This window comes from Mus pahari, chromosome 10 (assembly GCF_900095145.1).
Source record: "Mus pahari chromosome 10, PAHARI_EIJ_v1.1, whole genome shotgun sequence".
Lineage (NCBI taxonomy): Eukaryota > Metazoa > Chordata > Mammalia > Rodentia > Muridae > Mus > Mus pahari.
Window position 1 is genome coordinate 65,655,187 of NC_034599.1, and position 19,960 is coordinate 65,675,146.

At 38.1% G+C, this 19,960-nt stretch overlaps 1 protein-coding gene across 1 annotated transcript in view; it reads left to right on the forward strand.

Moving 5' to 3' along the window:
* Adam10 (ADAM metallopeptidase domain 10) overlaps nucleotides 1-19,960 on the forward strand; it is a 116,494-nt gene that overhangs the window by 68,632 nt on the left and 27,902 nt on the right. The window contains exons 5-8 of the mRNA XM_021206021.1: nucleotides 7,314-7,414; nucleotides 10,563-10,715; nucleotides 12,758-12,850; nucleotides 14,602-14,785. Coding sequence (XP_021061680.1) covers nucleotides 7,314-7,414; nucleotides 10,563-10,715; nucleotides 12,758-12,850; nucleotides 14,602-14,785 — 531 coding nt within the window. The remainder of the gene's footprint in view (nucleotides 1-7,313; nucleotides 7,415-10,562; nucleotides 10,716-12,757; nucleotides 12,851-14,601; nucleotides 14,786-19,960) is intronic.

Consider the following 19,960-nt stretch of genomic DNA (forward strand, 5'->3'; position numbering starts at 1 on the left):
GTTCTACAGTGTTGCATTTTGAATCACCAGTATATTATGTGCCAGTTTTGTGATTTGTATGAGTGTGTTTCAAATGAATTTCCCAGTACCAAAAACAGAGTGTGTGGAGATGATTCAGTCATCGTGCAAGCATGATGATCTCTGAGTGCATACTCAGCATGCATGTAAGAAACTAGAACAGACAACTTATGCGGGCTCCTTGCTGGCAGGTCCAGGCAAGAGGAGAGAGGTCCTGGTCTTACCAGGGACTCTCTGGGGCTGAGCAGGGTGGCGAGTGTAGATGGCCCAAAAGAAACATACAGAGCCAGGAGTCTTGTAGTAGCAGGAACTCAACTTTATGGCACTGGCCTCTTGTTTATATAAGTTCGGAACATAGGGAAGGGGAGTTTGGGGTGGGGGGAGTAAGATGATGTAGGAGGCAGGGAAAGGTGACAGAGGATATGAAGTGACTGACAGGGCCAATGGCAAAGCTCTACATCAGCAAGGGCAGGGCAGAGGCAGGACCAAACAGGTCTTGTTGAGTCACTCCAATACGGAAGTGACTGAGACAGGTCTCAAAATTTGAGCCAGGCTCGGGTTTGTCCTCAAGGCCCAAAACAGAGCCAAAATGGGGCTCAACAAACTTACACCTGTATTACCAGCATTGGAGAGGTGAGACAGGAGGATCTCTGGAGTTTGCTGGATAGGTAAGCTAACTGAATCAGTGAGTTCCAGGTTTAGCAAGACACCCTGTCTCTAAAATACAACAAACAAACATGGTGGTGTGGTGATAGTGGTGTTGGTAGTGTCATCACTAGAGATGGCTTAGTGGTTAAGAACATTGGCTGCTCTTCCAGAGGACTTAGGCTCTATTCTAGTACCTACACAATAGCTCACAACTGCCTGTAACTTCAGTTCTAGGAGAGTCAGTACTTTTTTCTGGCCTCAACAGGCACTAGGCATGCAAGTGGCTCACAGACAAATATTCAGACAAAATACCCACACACATTTAAATGGAAAAGAAGGAAGGAAGGAAGGAAGGAAGGAAGGAAGGAAGGAAGGAAGGAAGGAAGGAAGGAAGGCAGGCAGGCAGGCAGGCACCAGCCAGCCAGGCANCAGGCAGGCAGGCAGGCAGGCAGGCACCAGCCAGCCAGGCAGGGAAGGAAAGCAGCAAGCAAGCCAGGCAGGCAGGCAGGCAGGCAGGGAAGGAAGGCAAGCAAGGAAGGAAGGAACAGAGGAAGAGAGAGAGGGTGGGGTGGGGGGGAGGAGGAGCAGGTGGATTGAAAAGACCCCCAATGTTGAACTCTTGTGGACATGCACATATACATACACCACATATATATGTACCACTGCAGTTACCATGGAACAACACAGAATCATGGCATGACAGTAGGTGCAGAAACCTAGTAATGAATGCTCATGTCTACATATATAGACTACATAGGGATTTCAAAAGGAGCAGCACCACATGACCTAAAAGACAAGCAAACAGCTATTCATTCCTATATAGTACTTCAACACAAAGCTAATGCTGTAAAGTCAGCCAGCTCTCATATCCTTCTTCTGTACAGTTGCTAGTCTTTCTCTGTAGTGTACTTTTTCATATGCTGAACTTTGTGTATTTTTCATTTTGGTTTTTCACTGTTTAAAATTTAACATTATTTTCTGTAATTTGCTATGCTATTTATTTTATCCTTTTATTATTTATAATACTGAAAGTAAAAAGTAGTTTTAGGCTAGGTTCAGTTCTGTTTTATGGAGTTTTGCATGTTTGACTCCATGAAAATACATTATAAGCTGTGCATAGTGGTGTCTTTATTCCCAGCACTTAGGAGGCAGAAGCAGGCAGATCTGAGAGTTCTAGGCCAACCTCTATATTGGAAGTTCTTGATCAACCAGAGCTACATGTTAAGATCTTATATCAAAACTAACAGAACCTGTAGCATTACCTTAGGTGTAAATTGTGTGTGTGTGTGTATACATCATTGAACTATCCTTATTTATTGAAGAATTTTTGCATTTTTGAATGATTAGCTTCTTTTGAGAACTTGGCTATTTGAGTAACTGCATACATAATAATGTTGTTCTTGTGTGGATTTTAATTGATCTAATCAAAAGATTCAGTTTGTCACTGTGTATTGAATATATAGTTTACATAATAGTTTACATATAGTTGCTTTACATATAGAATGCTCTGTCCATATTCACCTGCCTATCTCTTGGACCTGGTGGCTGTCATTAGTAAGACAGTTGTGCTGAGGCAATGCTTAGTACTTACAGACATATGTGCTTTATTTCTTTAAATTTTTTTTCAAAAAAATTGTGCAAAGTGGCCTTTAAAAAACTGTTTCGTGTTTTTTATGTTTCTTAAACAAGTTCTCTTTTATTTACTCATTTATTCTTTCCTTCCTTCCTTCCGTCCGTCCGTCCTTCTCTTTCCCCCTTCCCTTCCCCTTCCCCTTCCCCTTCCCCTTCTCCCTCCCTCCCTCCCTCCCTCCCTCCCTCCCTCCCTTCCTCTTTTTCTCTCCTTCCTCCCTCTCTCACTCCCCCACTCCATGTACAGATGTTTTTGAGCAAGAGTATAGAGTCTCTTAGAATTTACATTCTTTTTTGAAAATACATAAGATATTTATTTCTATATATTGTTACACTTGGCAGTGAAATCAATGACTGTTGAAAAGTAGATGCACAGAAACAGCTAGAAATTTTTGCATTTCAGAGTCATTGGGCTATGATTCATAGCTAGAGAACGTTTTATTATTATTATTCAAATCATAGTATCATTCTGCTATTACCAGGTTGGAGTTTATTGGCCATTCAGGACAAAAGATCAGGGAGGATCATATCGTGGCTAATTACTTGAGCTAGAACTTGGTTGTCTGTGATACCTTACTTGAAGCTATGAAGTTCGTTCTAGGATAATGAGAAGTAGTTTGGTCAATGACTTTCAAGTTGCTTTTTTCAAAAAAATAAAATTTGAAAGTTTAATGATATTTTTAAAGGTCTGAATAAATGGTATGCTAATATAAAAGGGTCTTTAAAAAGTATGTATTATGCTGAGCAGATCATTCCTACCCAACTCTAGCATACACTTTTTTTTTTTTAGTGGTAGGTCGTATTGAGGTGTAAAGAGAGGAGGAGGCATTTGGGTAATGTTATTGTGAAACTTGCTGCAAGTGGTTTAATCACAGGGGTTGTCTTTTGAAACTGTTAGTTTCAGTAGTCATTTATTTGGGAGTAATATCTATGTAGTCTCGTTCTGTTCTCTCATTTGAGTGTAAGATGGAGTTTGAATGTGGCTGAGGGTGGTCGCTGGGAGGTGAGGATGTAACAGCTTTAGAAACTTCATAATAAATTAAAACTGTAAGCATAGTCCTTTGCAGGAGAGTGCCTAATTCAGTTCAGTAAAAATTGTATCAGATATTGAATAATTTTTCCTATTAAACTTATATTAGCCTAAAGGTAAATGTTAAAATGGAATCTTATTATTAAATGAAGTATTGACACCATTCTTAGAAATTTATATAGAGGCATCATGTACTTACTCACAAAGGAAAAACAAGAACATGGCATACTAATTGAATAGTAATTTATTTGCTTCTCATACTGAAACAAGAATTTAAAGATTTAAATACCACAGTTTACATAGTAAACCATTTAGTACGTCAGTACTCCTAGAACTTTTGTTTTTCAGTTGCTTCTGTAGTCAGCGCTGTCATAGTTACTTTTCTGTTGCTGTGAAGACACCATGATCAAGGCAACTTACAGAAGAAAGAGATTATTGGGGGCTTACAGTTTGAGGGTGAGTCTATGATCATGATGGCAGGGAGCATGGCAGCAGACAGGCAGGCGTGTCTTGAGCAGTAATTGAGTGCTTACATGTTGAGACAACAACCACAAGGCAGAAAGAGTTAACTGGGTATGATACGGGCTTTTGAAACCATAAAGCCCATCCCCTAGTGATACACCTCCAATAAGGCCATACCTCCTAAGCCTTTCCGAATAGTTCTACCAAGTGTTAGATAACCAGTTAATCCTGGGGAAAACTCTTTCTCCCACTCTCAGCATTCCTTAGTTGCCTGTAGCTCTTTCACTAGGGTTGGGGCCTTATAGGCTTTCCCTATCGACTTTGGCATGCCCGTTGGTGTCATTCATGTTCAGCTCATGTTTGGGCAGTCATGTTGGTGAGACTTTATGGATGTGGCTTCTGATATTTCTAGGAGACAAATTCCCAGATCTTCTTACTCTTAAAATCTTTCTGCCTTCTCTTCTATGGTGTTCCCTGTGGGAGTGTTTTGTAGATACATCCATTGGGACTGGGCTTCAACTCGGTATTTTGATTGGTTGTGGTTTTCTGTAATGGTCTCTGTTGCAAAAAGAGATTTTCTTAATGTGGGGTGAAAACTATACTTCCAGGTTGAAGGACGAATGTTTAGATTTTTGGTAGAAATAGTGAGAGTTGTAGAGTTTCCTCTAATATCCATGAGTTCACTAGCACTGAGTGATTAGCTAGGTTTCCAGTACTTGAAATGGTTTTATTATTATTTTTTAATTAAATAATTAATTTTTTATACTCCACATTTTATTCCCCACCACCACCATCCACCCTCCGACTGTTCCACATCCCATACCCCTGTATTCATGTGGATGTCTCCACCCTCCACCCCACCTGACCTTTAAACTCCCTGGGGCCTCCAGTTTCTTGAGGGTTAGGTGCATCATCTCTGAAGGAATACAGACCCGGCAGTCCTCTACTGTATGTGTGTTGGGGGCTTCATATCAGCTGGTGTATGGTGGTCCAGTGTTTGAGAGATCTCGGGGTCCAGATTAATTGAGACTGCTGGTCCTCCTACAGGGTCACCCTTCTTCTCAGCTTCTTTCAACTTTCCCTCATTCAACAATAGGGGTCACTGCTTCTGTTCATTGATTGGGTGCAAATATCTGCATCTGACTCTTTCAGCTGCTTGTTGGATCTTCCAGAGTATGGTCATGCTAGGTCCCTTTTTGTGAATGCTTCATAGCCTCAGTAATAGTGTCAGACCTTAGGACCTTGAACTGGATCCCACTTTGGGCCTGTCAGTGGACCTTCTTTTCCTCAGGCTCCTCTCCATTTCCATCCCTGTAATTCTTTCAGACAGGAACAATTATGGGTTAGAGTTGTGACTGTGGGATGCCCCCCCCCCATTTGATCCCTTGTCTTCCTGCTGGCGGTGGGCTGTATAAGTTCCCTCTCACTATTGTGGGGCATTTCATCTAAGGTCCCTCCCTTTGAGTCCTGAGAGTCTCTCACCTCCCAGGTCTCTGGTGCATTCTGGAGGGTCCCCCAAACCTATCTCCTGAGGTTGCCTGTTTCCATTCTTTCTGCTGGCCCTCAGGGCTTCAGTCCTTTTCTCTCACCCAATATCAGATCAGGTTCCCCTCTCACCCCCATCCCCCTGCCCCATCCACTTTCCCTCCCAGGTTCCCTTCCTCCCTCCCCACTTGTGATTGCAGTCACAAGTGGTTTTCTTCTTCTTAAGCAAGACTTAAACCCAATTAGAGAGCTGTTGGATGCCCCCAAGGTGTGTGTGATCCTACTGCAGTATACACTATTGGCTCCTTGCCTTCCTCCTTGCCTTTGGAAGCTGCATGATGCCTTCTGGTACCATGAAAGCTAGTCCTCGAGGGAGAGGCATTCAAGTCAGTTCCAGTTCAGGGCATCAGAACTTTGTTTTCACCTCTGGGAGAAACCAAAGGCCACAGCAATAGGCTATATGTTTGGGGAGTCTTCTGGAGAACCCTGACCAAGAGCTCAAACAGCCTTCTCATGTCTGGTTTTGGTGGTTTTTTTAGGTGGTCTTTGACTGTTGATGGGAGCATTGTCATCCCAGATGAGAAATTCATTAAAACTATTTAAATATATTTATATACAGAACTTTATGTATTATAAGTTTTTTGTTAAGGTTGATAATTAATAGTATGGTTCCTCATCACACTATTATCTTGTTATCATACTATGTCCTTTTCAGACATCCTTACTGTTATTTTACCTACCTACCTACCTTCCTTCCTTCCTTCCTTCCTTCCTTCCTTCCTTCCTTCCTTCCTTCCTTCCTTCCTTCCTTCTAAAAGAGCCCATTTTTTCCCTATCTCCCTCTCAGATCCTTCCCCTTTATACTCTTCCCACCTTCTTCTATATTTATCTCCCACTCCTCCCTAAGGAGCCCCTCACGTTGGGAAAAGTGATCCCTGTTCAGATCACTGTACCCTCTACTCCGCCTCTATTGTTCCCCAAACCCCATCCTGGCAATGGTCCCATTTTATTTTCCTGGTTTCTACAGTTACTGCTCAAGCACTTTTCAGTGCATACTGTCCTACTTATATCCTGGTGTTTGATTTTGTACGTTCTCTTAATTGTGGTTATTGGATTGGATTGTAAAATATACTCATGAACTTAGTAAGAAAGAAGTTTTTAGAATGTTGAGAGAATGGAATAAGTACTTAAATGACTCTCTTAAATTGAATAGTTTATTTGAAATCAAAAATAGCTTAGCTAAGGATAAATTAATATATGGAGAACAAATGATTAAAATACTAGTTTGTGTAGCATTAATTTGGATTATATATGGGATAAATTTAAAATAAATCTACTTTTTATCATGCCATGAAGTGTTTTTTGGAGGTCACTTTATCTGAGGTCAGCTAGTATTCGTAGAAGGACCTAAAACCAAAGATACATATATTGACCTTACTGTGTTCAAATTGAGGGAATTTGTACATTTGTAGTGTGGAAAATGTAATGTATTGAAAGGAAAGTTATAAATATCAAAATGAGGTAAATTACAGTTTTAAGATATTCTTTTTATCCATAGTGGGAAAGTTAAGTCCAAAATAAAAAATGATTATGATTCTGTTTTTGAGTTCAGAAGTTGTCCACAGACAAAAAGCTAGATTTTTATCAAGGAAGACAGCTGCTAGGATTCAGGTCCCTAGCATAGTGTCTTTCTCATGAATGTTCAGTAAACACTTATGGCCTTCATTAATTATGATAGTTAATTTTTAAAATGTACTTCTATTTGGTATGTATGTTGCCTGCATGTGTGTCTCTGCACTGGTTTTGTGTCTGGTATTTACAGAAGGCATTGGATGGATCCCCTGGAACTGGAATTACAGTTAGTTGTGAGATGCCATGTGGCTGCTGGGATTTGGAATCCGGTCTTCTAAAAAGAGGCTGGAAAAAGAGGCTCTTAACCACTGTACCATCTCTCCAGCCCCAAATTAGGATAGTCAATTTTTATTGATAAGATGCTGGCTCTATCTAAATATATAACAATGATTTTTCTTCTCTGCTTTAGACTATCCCCATAAATACGGCCCACAGGGGGGCTGTGCAGATCACTCCGTTTTTGAAAGGATGAGGAAGTACCAAATGACTGGAGTAGAGGAAGGAACACGGGTAAGGATTTCAGCATTCTCTAAGTTAAAAAGCATAATGGACTTGGGCAAGGGTTTCTTCATTTCAAACATATGTTCAAGGAGTTGTGAAACATTTATACCACTGTTGTGAAATATTCTCATTTAAATAAATGAAAATTAACTGTTCTAATTTGGGGCTAGAGAGATGCTATAGATAAAGAGCCTCCTCTTTTAGCCTCTTCCAGAAGACCTGGTCTCAACTCCAAGAGGCCATCCACATAATTTAGCAATAGTAAATCGGTGGCTGATCACCTGTTTTAAAACTGAATCTTGAGTCTTTAGACAAACCAAGATGATTATTCACCCTAAATAAAATCTCAGTGTTTTGGACATTTTAATTACACATTGATCTTTCCCTTTTTTCCATTTGATATTTAAAACTTTTTCATCACAAACATTCTCTGATAGATTACCATGCTCCCAGGTCTTTACAGCATTTAAGTGTCTAGGCAAATGCTAGATAAACACTCCAGGGGAAAACAGGCTTTAAGAATATGTAAAACTGCCCATGGTAGTGAACACCATGCCGGAATCCCAGTACTGGAAGGCTGAGGCCATATGAAAGATAACAAGTGTTTTCTCAGGTTCTAAACTTTTTGTGAATAGTTAAAAGTATATTTGATTTTGTTAACTTCAGGATTATATGGTTATCTCTAAGTTAACTTCTTCCTCTAAAATATAAGAATCTAGAAAGACTGAAAAAAAAAACAACATATAAGATATAAGTATTTCAGATTCCTACCAGTATTATATATACTTTGTTAATATCAAAGTAGACTTTAGGCAAGAAAGCATTAGTAAAATAAATATTTTTAAAAAGGTTTAGTTCTCTCATGTTGTAGCATTAAATTGAAACTTATATAAAGCAGAGCCTGGGGCTATAGCTCACTTGATAGATGCCTGTATTCCTAGCACTTGGGAGTACCGGTAAGAAGATCTGAACTTCAAGATTGTCCTTAGCTCCACTTTGAATTTAAGGCTAGCCTTGCTATTATGAGACCTTGTCTCTAAACAGAACCATCAGCTAAAATCAACTAACTCAAAAGGAGCAGTAGAAAGACCATATGACAGAGGTTTTAGTCCACTTCTTAGAGAATAATTAGACAAAGAATAAAGCCCAATAAAGATACAGAAATTCTGAATTATATAATTAATAAACTTGACTGCTTAACTTATGTTAACTTCTTTACTTGACAGTCTTTTTCACATTTAAGAATAACTTAATTTAAAAATTTTTACTAAAAAAAATTTTTCATATTGAAGCATTCAGACTTTCCTCCCAAAGTTAAAAAAAATAAAATAAAAAGCTGTATATACAACTTTAAGTGTAGCTAAGAGTAACATACAAATCCTTTATGTATAAAGTAACATGATTGTAAAGATAAACTATATAACACAAATTTGGGCCCATGCAATACTTTTCAGTCATTTTCAATCTGAACAGATTGGCACCTAGAAGCAACCTAAATGAGTATATAGAGGAAAATAGTATTAAAGACATGCTTCCTCCAAATGTCCTGCTTAGGACTGTATTGACTCTTCCCTCCCCAGTGACTGGGAACTGAATTTAGGGCTCATTTCATGCCATCCAAGCACCCCCCACTGAGCTATATAACTTGCCCGGTAGAAATAGGGTTGTGTTTGTTTGTTTGTTTGTTTTTGTTTTTTGACTATAATAGCATTTGAAAATTTTATTTAAAATTGTGTATCTTTATGATATAGTTTCTGTAATACATATAGAATAAAATGAATATTATAGGAAACAAATTAATGTATTTATTATCACACTGTTACATCTCTTTTTTGTGAACATAATACAGCATTTAAGTTTGTATAAATTAACAGAATTATCAAGGAAGAAGGAAAACATAAAATGTGAATGTAGATTTAGAGTTGTGACTTAAAACTTAAGTTCTATGTGACTATCAAATTAGGCTTAACATGATGTTTTTGATGTCTTAAACATTTTTGAGTGTTTGAATTCAGCAGTTGTGGTTATTCATTTAAGAAATACTTTATGTTAAATTTACTAAGTGATGACTATATGAAAAACAAACACAATGTGGTTCCTCTTCAAAAACTTATATTCTAGTTGTTGATGAGTTAGGGACAGAAATTAGACAGAAGATAATAAATGTAAGGTTGCATTGTAAAAGGAAGATAGGTACATGGCTCTGTGAAGTGATAAAATGGGTGAACTAACAGTCTCTGTATCTGAGGAAAGACACTAACTAGATCCAGAGAGACAGCATTAGTGTGTACAAAGAATGGCGGGAGGCAGGCAGGCTGTGGGCTTTAGAATCATAGAAGGCTTCAGTTTTGCAAAGATTACAGTATGAAAACCAGTTCAAAATCCAGACATGGTAGGTAGCTTTAGGTGAAGTGGCAGAGCCAGAGAAAATGCTTGGAGGAGATAAATTTGCTAAGACTAGGTCATAGATGGGAAAGGAAAGATGATATTAAATTATTATACATGACTATTAAGACTTGCTTTACATTTAAACGAATATATTTATACACCTTGAAAATGTTTAAAGATGAAGGAATTGTTTCAAAAGGTAAGTTACCCATGTGGAGAATATTTTATGGACAAAAGTGTTATTTATAAGTAAATTCTAAATATTATAAAATGTAAGCAACATGATGTACATATTTATTGGTTTGGCGCACGCACACACACACACACATATTCACACATACACAAATAGTAACACCTGAAAAAATGGAAATGCTGAGGACTCTGATCATCATACACTGTGTGTGTGTGTGTGTGTGTGTGTGTGTGTGTGTGTGTGTGTGTGTGTGTGTGTTAGGATTCCCAGTCTCTTTGTTTGGGAGTTTGTCATTGGGTATACTAGAGCACAGTTGTCCTGCTGAGCCATACAACACCAGAGCATGGCGATCCTCCACTCCTAGCTTTTGGTGTCCACTAGCCACCTCTCACACTTGTATCTTTCTTCCTAACTTCTAGTGGCCCTTTTATACAATGTGGTATCTTCTAGTGACCTTAGAAATGCTTGGGGGTATTGCATAGCCATGTGATTTAAAATTGTTTAGCATATGTGTTCTTAACTGTAAAATTATAATTGTAAAACAAGCTAATTATCAGAAATGACTTTGATGTACAGGCACATCCAGAGGAGCTTGCTGCTGGTAGTGGTCCTGAGCTCCTGAGGAAAAAGCGCACAACTCTGGCTGAACGAAATACTTGTCAGCTCTATATTCAGACAGACCACCTGTTCTTTAAATACTATGGAACACGAGAAGCAGTGATTGCTCAGGTACTGAAAGTTACTCATTGTGTTAGGAGTTTTCTCCTATTGTTTTGTATTATTTTTTCAGTAGTGTCATAGGGAAGTCTGTAAACTTAGTGTAGAGGAGATGGAAAGTCCAGTTTAGATTTTGGATTGCCAATCAGAAGAGAGATAAAGGAAACAATTTTAAAAGTTGCTAGTAACATTGAAACTTAGGCTTTTGTTGTTTGTTTTGTTTTGGGGAAAAAGTGTTTTGGATTTTGGTCTGGTGACATGAATGGTAAACAAGTATGAAACTCACCTTTGTAAACAGTTCCATTTTTCATTTGGATTTTGCAAGAGAGAGCAGGAATTTTCTTTTAGCTAGAAGTCTATAATTTCTGTTTTGTATCTCATTGTACTTACTTAGCATTTTCCAAGTAAAGTTATTATTTATAGTTGTCTCCCATCTTCCCTGCTGAGAACAGGTTCTTTGTGACCCAGAGTGGCCCAGAGTGGCTTGTGCTCACTTCATTATGAGGCTGTCCTGCAAGTTATGGTAATCCTTCTGTTTCAGCCTCCTGAGTGTGCTGGGATTACAGGTTTGCTGTACCTGTATGAAAATCTTTATGAAAATAGAATATTTTAGGGTACCCTTTAAAATGTCTTTTTACATTGAAGATACCTAGAGAAAGTGTATTAAAATTTATTTTTGACAAAGAATTTGAGCATGAGAAGATAGAAGTACTGTGGTGATTACGTTTTGGTGGTGGGGATAGACAGGGTTTTAAGAAATGTGAGAAATAGAAAGGATGCAATAAGCTATAATTTGGGAATAATGGAATAATGGAGAGCAATGAGCACAGTTAAAGGCCGGGAAGCACCTTTGTAGAGAGACAGTGTAAACATGGGTAATGTTAATATCCACAGTATTTTTGAAGAGAAAGTGCTCTTGAACATTCCCTAAGGAGTAGGGTAACCTTAAGTGACCCTTTCAGGAGGAGTCACCATCTGAGAAGGAGATAGGAAAATTTAGAGGGAAAGATAGAAAAGAAAAGGGTAAAAAGAAAGGGACTCCAAGTAAAGCAGGCGATGTAAACCTGCCTGGAGACATATCTGAATCGCCACAGATGTGCATGGAGCAGAAACAGTGAGGAAACTGGGCGAGGCATTGGAAGCTGCTGAGGCCAGGCATGCGAGTTCAGGATGGACCCTTCAGCACTGCTGTCCTGCCCCCCAGAGTGTTTGTCGGTGTGGACTGCTTTTGAAATGCTACTTCTTGACTGTCTTCTGTGCCTTCTCAATAAGTTTTGAAATGGCACATACATATTTCCACCTAGATGGTAGCCAGGGTGCTCTTTTGTAGATAAAATTGGAAGGTTGCATGCAGAGTGGTTACAGCCAGTGCTTAGTTGGGAGTCAGCTAAGTAAACAAACGCCTCTTGTGTTCTTTCACTAAGTTTATTTCCTTTCAGAATTTAAGTAGATATTACCATATTTATTTTATATTCAGATTATCTTTCCCTCTTGTATACTTAATTACAGTAAGCCTCTATTAATTTATAGAGACCTTCTCTATTTCATTTATTAATTTATCTCTGACCCCTGAAACAGTGCCTAGTTGTAGAAAGTAATCAGGGTGTTTGGAATTTGTGTCAGTGCAGCAACAGAAGTACTGTTGTGGAGGAAGGAATGCATGCCCTGAGACTGCTAGATCCCTGTAGACGGTGTTTGAGTCTTAAGGACTCAAACTAATGCAGACATTCCAGGCACTAAGGCCAGCAGCATGTGAGAACAGAGGGAGTGGGACTCTGCAGGCTGGACTGATGAAGGAGTTTTTAATAGGACTGAAGTAGGGGTACACTTTCTAATTGATGCATTGGTTGATTGATTAGCCAGAGTCTGGGAAAGACAAGAGTATCCACTCTGTCCTAGCTCACTCATCTTTTCCATTCTGTTCAACATATGGCATACATATTTTAAAATCTAAATGTGCAGCATAAATAACTCTTGATGTTACAAAGAGAAATTATCTTTTTCATATTTCAGTATTGCCCCTAAAATGTTTTGTTTTCTATTTTAATTACTAGATATCCAGTCATGTTAAAGCAATTGATACAATTTACCAGACTACAGACTTCTCCGGAATCCGTAACATCAGCTTCATGGTGAAACGCATAAGAGTAAGGAACTTTAGTAGATCCATTTTAAAAAGTATTAAGGGGGCTGGAAAGATGGGCTCAACAGTTAAAAGCACTCACACTCTTCCAGAGGACTTGGGTTTGGTTAGCATTCACATGGTGGCTCACAACTGTCTGTAACTCCTGTTCCAGAGGATCTAATGCCCTTTTCTGCACCCCTCCTCCAACATGGACAATTGCATGCTTGTGATATATTTATATACATGAAAGCAAAGCACATAAAATAAAAATAAATAAAACTTAAGGTTAAAAAATTAGTAAGGACTAAGTTTAAAAAGAAAGAAAATACTTGCTTTTTATTTCATCCTTAGAACAGAGAGAGACTGATCTCTGAAGCTCATTGGCTGGGCTTGCTAGCTAATTTTATGAGCCCCAGGTTTAGGGAGCATCCATGTCTCAAAAATGAAGTGGCAATCTTTAGAGGAAGATACCTAGTACCAAGCTCTGACCTCTATACAAATATGCTTGCATTCACATGTATATACCACATGAGCATGTACACAAAGCACTACAAGGATCAAATCTACAAGGCCTTAATTGAGACTATAGTAGAGGTAAAACAGTATTGTTTTTTGTCTGATAAACATTGCTTGCCCCCCACCCCCATTACTAATTTCTTAAGGTTTGCTTTGTGTGTGTTGTTTTGGGTGTGCCCCACTTGTTATTCTAGGGCTGAGGAAAAATAAAGGCAGTGTTTAAATAAAATTAGAATTTGGGGAAACATTTATTTTTATAATCTTGAAATGTTACAGCTTAGAATGTCATATATCAGGTTTGAGAAGTCCTCAAAGAAAGAAAGCTCTAAATTTGGCCATGGAATCCTTTTTTGTTGTAATATCATTTGTAACTCTCAGAACTGTTGAACAGAACCACAGGGTACTGGTTGCAATTTCTTGACATTTCTGTTCTAATGGCTATAACTAAAAACTGAAGCTAAATTTTAGCTATATTAAAAACAGGTAGTAAATATTTAAGTATTATTGCTTTAAACTAAAATTACAGTCTCAGTTATGAACTTTGAAGCTGCCATATTTTTTATTTATTTTTATCTTCAGAGTACCAATCATTTACTAAACTCTCTATTCCCTCCAACGCTGTAAAGGTCTGGTGTTGATTGTTCTTCAAATTGTGAAGGAGGACTATGGAGGAGAATAGCCAAGTATCAGAAAAAAGATGTGCAGGAACTTAGCTTAAACACTAAGAGAAGTGAAGTGAAAGTAGAATTCAAAATTCTTGTATACATCCAAGAAAACAGTGGATCAAGTTAGGATTAACTTACCTGCTTTCTAGGCAAGAAGGACCAGGAAAATCTGGCAAACTCAGCCTTGCATTTCAAACTTATTCTAGTTAAAAGCTAATGATGAGGTTTTATGTTTTTATACTTGTCCCCATTCATAGAGCTCCCATAAAGAGCCCTGCTCAGGCAGTTGAGTTTGAGAAACCGCACATCATTTGTTAGAACTTGCAGAGATGCAGCATCTTCTCTGCATGCTTCTGTTTAGGAATCTCCAGATCCTTGCTGAGGCATTTAATAGCATCGGCTCCATTCTCCCTGCCCTGCTCTCCTTTTGTTCTTTTTGTCTGTGTGTTTATGCTTTCTACAATGAGTTCAGAGCTGTGCCCAGGGAGAACATCTCTGGAACCCATGAGAATGTTGTCCAGGTCTGTGGGAGGGGCTGGAGAGAGAACAACTAGAAGTAATCATTGACTTCAGTTATTATTTTGGATTTTAGATCAATACAACCTCTGATGAAAAAGACCCTACAAATCCTTTCCGTTTCCCAAATATTGGTGTGGAGAAGTTCCTGGAGTTGAATTCTGAGCAGAATCATGATGACTACTGCCTGGCCTATGTCTTCACAGACCGGGATTTTGATGATGGTGTTCTTGGTCTGGCCTGGGTTGGAGCACCTTCAGGTAGATTGTGTAACATTGTCTTAATACTTGGAAGAAAAAGCAAGTTTGGGGGGAAGATTAGGTTTTACTAAGTACAGGAGAAAACAATGCCTGTACAGAAATTTAATTCACACAATCTGGGTTAAGACTAGATGCATAACATAAAGTAAATGGCAGAACAGATGAAGCAGCCTTTTATTTTGAAAGGAATATAAGAGTTGACCCTGTGGCACACACCTACAGTCTCAGCTCTTATGCTGAGTCAGGAGGCTTGGGAAGGTAAATTCAAAGCCACCCTGGACTTCGGATTAGGGAGACCCTATCTCAAGTAACTAAGCAAATAAGTAAAAGTTTAAAAAGAAAAGAGAAGTTTGGGAAGTACCCTGATTTTGGGATTTCCAGAAGCTAACTATTTTGTGGGAAGAAGTAGTATGTGTGACACTATTAAAGGGAAACAAATTTTCCCACAAAAGCTAAATGCTAATTCCCCTGCCTGCTCCTTGGAATGGGGACTGAAAGTCAACAGCAGAAACTGCTTTTGCTTTGCCAAAAGGGAAAACAACAACAACAAACAACAATACCAAATCCTATATTCTTTTCTGTTCTGCAGTGAGAGAAAGAAACTCTGGTCAGGAGCAGCAGGTAGAAAGAAAGAAAACATATCTTCATTTGCTGCCCTCTGGTCGTTATTTTAACAGCAATGATGTACTACCTGGCAGGCAGTCCAGGCAGCAGCACAAGTGCCACATGCAGCTTGCTGGCATCATCCAGGCTCACCATGGGGTGGGGTCCAACCCTGAGAAGGCTGAGATGGGCTGTCCCCTTCCCATTACAGTGGGTTTGAGGACACTGTTGGCAAATTGAGATTATTCACTGAAACACAGGTAGAAAGGAGGTCATATTCCTTGGATATGAATGTGGCTGTGGAGTGTAAGTTGTGTGTAAAGTTTGGAGTCATAAGCAGTGATTTCTCCTTCTGATGCCTCATTTCTACTTAGAATTTGACCTTTCTTTACCTGGTATAAAGCACGTTTTTCTTATTGTTTATTCTATGATTTATTATGCATATTTTATCTTACATTTCTTGCTTTTTAAAAGAAGCCAACAGTAAACACCCTTATTTTTATTTTCAGTGCTTTTCTTTCTTTTCTTTTTCTCCCCATGTTGTAAAATGTACTTGATTCCTGTGTCTCTGAGGTACAGATGTCTGTCATGGCCTGCTTCTCGTACCATAGTGTTGTTTTAGTCTTGTTTGTGCGTAGTCCTCTTTTCATGTTTCTTGCATTGTGACAAGGTGTTCAGCTCTCTCCTTCCCAGGATGTTTCAGGTTTTATAAATTCTCTTTCCCCTCAAATAGCTGGATATTTTTTCTCACAAGATTAATGATTCCCCTTTACTATTAATTATAATTATAAAAGCTCGGGTATTTCTTTGGATTTCCTTTGCATATTTTCTAGATACTCTTGGGTAAGTCAATGAGTCTCCTCCTGTGGAACATAGCTAGAAGTGCTTGCGTTGCCCAGAACCTGTGAGAAATGTTATGGTTCATAGGCTCCACCTATGTCCTTTGAATCAGGGACTCTTGTTATTCATCTCAGTGTCTTTGTTTGAACAAGCATTGCTGCTCACTAAAATGAGACTGAGAACCACCAAACTGTTTATGTCTCTAATGCTCCCTCACCAAATACCTCCAGAGCAAACACAGCAATTTCCAATTTGGAGCTTGCTACCATTTTGTATTTTCATTTACAGACTATTGTTCATCCAAAATGTCTGTAATCCTGGCAGAATCATGAGTTCAAGGACAGCCTTCACTATATAATAAGAGCTTGTTTCAAACAAAGGAATAGGGGTAGGTGGATACTTCAGGAGCTTGAGCAACTTTGGTGAAATCTTTAGATGCCTTCATGTCTTTTACACATGTAACGGCTTAATTTCTTTTTACATTCTTTATTTTGTTTCTTTAGAATATCTTTTAGAGTTAAAGAAAAATGAAGCAGACGCTATGGAGAATTCCTCCTCCCCGCCACTGGCTTTGAAGAACACTGTTTGACTGGATTTTAGTATATTTTGTCCCGAAGTCAGATGATTTTATGATCAAATGGGGCTGTGGGCTTAGGGACACTCAGTATTTATGTCTAGATTTCGGGATATTTGAACCATCACTTTGTGATGTTGCTCATTTTGTTAACATGGCACTGGGTAGAGTTTCAGGTTGAAAACAACGTGACTCATGGGTTGTTTTGTTTTGTTTTTGTTTTTGTTGTTAGATTCTTTGTATGAATGAAGCAGGGCTCTACCTTAGCCTATCATGAGCAAAGAGAGAAGAATCAACCTTTATCCTCATTTGCACCTTTTCTTTTTCTTAACCTTTTCCCTTTACTTCAGGTGTGAAATGCACTCTGACTTGACTGTTAAATCCCCAACTCTGGACCTTAGAAGGCTTTTTCCAAAAGCTGTTTCAGAGTATAGGCCGAGAGATTAGAGGCCAGACTAAGGGAAAGGAGTCTACTCTCTTGGCTCAGTTGCCTTAATACAGGGTCCTGTCCTGAAATAACATCAGCAGCTTTGTCCTTGGTACTGAACGGATTTTGAGTTTGATATACACTTTCTTTTTAAAGGATGTTACATATGTAATCTGCTTGATTATTCCAGGGTAATGGCTCCTGCTTCCCAGTAGATATTATATTTTATTGATTGTTTTTCCTTCTTTCTTAAGAGAAGGTGGACACGGGAACTCTGTTGTACTTCAGCATTATCATGTAGAGTAATTGTTAAAGCTCTGTGGGAATAGTAGTGGCTCTAAGAGCCTTGAGCTCTTACCTGCTTTTTTAATACATTCCACTAAATTACTTTGCATCAGATAATTTGTGTTATAATTTCTTTTCTCTCCTTCCTTTGAGACTCCATCTTTCTGCTTGTAAGTCTTAATTATGTTTGCTGTTATCTTGTTCTTTTTAGATAACACTTCATAGCCAATTTATTGAGTTTATAGTCTTTAATATTTCTTAATCTTTCATTTTTATTTGGTCTTATTAATCTTTGTTAATTCTCATCTTGTTGTATAATTTGCCCTAAATTTAATTCATTAAATTACGAAGTTATTTCACTATTCAAAAATATGATAGTAGAGATTTCTTTTATGTTATGGTTAATTATCACAGAATATGTATGTAGATTATTAGTGGTAGTCCTTTTTGCTGACCCAGTTGATGCAGGGAAATCAATGAGGGTTACTTACACTTAATAGTAAGTTTCTAATCTTTATGTCTTGCTATTTTTTGAATAATCTCTTTTACTTTTGTGTTAGAATTAGGACACCATATATCCTAGTTCCTTCTTAGTAGGAATACATGTATACTAGAAGAACTCTGTTTCTTCTTTTCCAGTACTTTCCTGTAGTTGATTTTTTTTTTTTTAGGTGTCTTTGATCAAGAAAACAGTATCTACCTGTTGAAATGAGTTTACCTGGAGATTTCCACTTAAAATTAAGCTATGCCTACAGTGGAGCCATCAGAAAAGAGTCTGGTTCCCATACAAAGATGTACAGGGGGTGGCTCAGTGGTAGAGCACAGGCTTAGCATGTACAAGACCTAGGGTTTGATCAGTACCAGGGGAGAAAGTCAGAACTAAACTCGGGAAAACTATATAGTTTTTCTCAGTGTTAAAAAGATAACCTGTGGCTATTTTGATTGTTATTACCATGATTTTATAACAAAGTAAATTTTATTTTGCATCAGAGGGCTCACTGTATTCAGGCTGAGCTTGGAGTTGTGTTAAGCTTGGGACTTGGTTGTTGCAGGTTCCCAGGCATTGGTTCTAAGAGAGCCATCACCTTCTTTCAGTTTCATTTCACTTGCTGAACCTCTTTACCATGCTTCTTCAATGGATTTCTCTGGCTTGTTCAGATATGTTCTGACCTGTATGAACTGGTCTCCGTGTTAATCCATTAAGTGAGCATAGCTGAGGCTCGCTCAGATTCCTTTCACTCTTCTCATTTACTCACGAGGTTAGTTTCTCTGTGATAACTCTGCAGTAAAAGCTTACATATTGTAAAATAGTTGCTGAGCTTGAGTTACAGTCAGCTTAGTGAGACATTCTGTCACTGATTTTCTGGTATATCAAAACTGGTTGCAGTATTTAAAAACCATATTTATAAAATAAAATTTAGTAAATTTTCTATGTGATTTTTGCTCCATTTTATGCTATTAGTCTATAATTATAGTAAACTTAAGACTCTGAGGAGTTATTTAGGAGATTAAGCAATATACATATCACAGAGACTATGTTTAAGAAGAAGAGTCTCAAACCTATCTATGATCTTGCTAGGTTAGCTAGACTTAAATACATAAATATGTCAGAACTTTTCAATGTGCCTGTTTAATCTTTTTTCTTTTTAGCTCTTAAGATGTGCATTGGAGTCTTCTGTGCCTAGATCCAATTTGACAGGACTTATTTTGGGTCAGTTTCATATGACAAATCTTTACTGAGGCAGGATATTAATTTACTACTTGCTCAGAGTTAACATGTGGTTGTGTAATTGTTACAGAGTACTTACTCATAGATTTAATTTCCTAGTTCCTATAATGATGTAGCCTTCATAAAAAGAACAGAAAAAGACATAAATCAATATTTATTTTCTCTATTGTTTTTTGTTCAGGAAAGGGTGTGTATAGAGACTACATGAAGGCTTGTGGGCTAAATCTGCTCTTGGCTTAGTATTCATTTTCTTTTTTCACAAAGTTCATCATGATTTCAGCTTGTTAAATCATAAAATTCATTAAAAGAATTGGGAATCTAAAATCAGGAAGTTAGCAAATGTGGGGAACTGAGCATAGGCAGACCCTCTCAAATACAAGACAAACACAGGAGAGTTCATTCTTGTCAGTGTAGGGATTGACGAGCTAGTTGAGTTGGTTTTTTTGTTTCTTATTTCATGTAACTGCCATTGGCTGTGAAGTGTTGTCATTTTGATCTTGAACTCCCAAAGTTCTTTTAATAAAAAGACAAACTACAGAATAGGTCACTATGCTTACTTTAAGTAACTTTTCTTTCTTTCCTTCTTTTCTTTCCTTTTCTTTCTCTCTTCTCTCCTCTTCTCTTTTCTTTTCTTCTTCTTCTTCTTCTTCTTCTTCTTCTTCTTCTTCTTCTTCTTCTTCTTCTTCTTCTTCTTCTTCTTCTTCTTCTTCTTCTTCT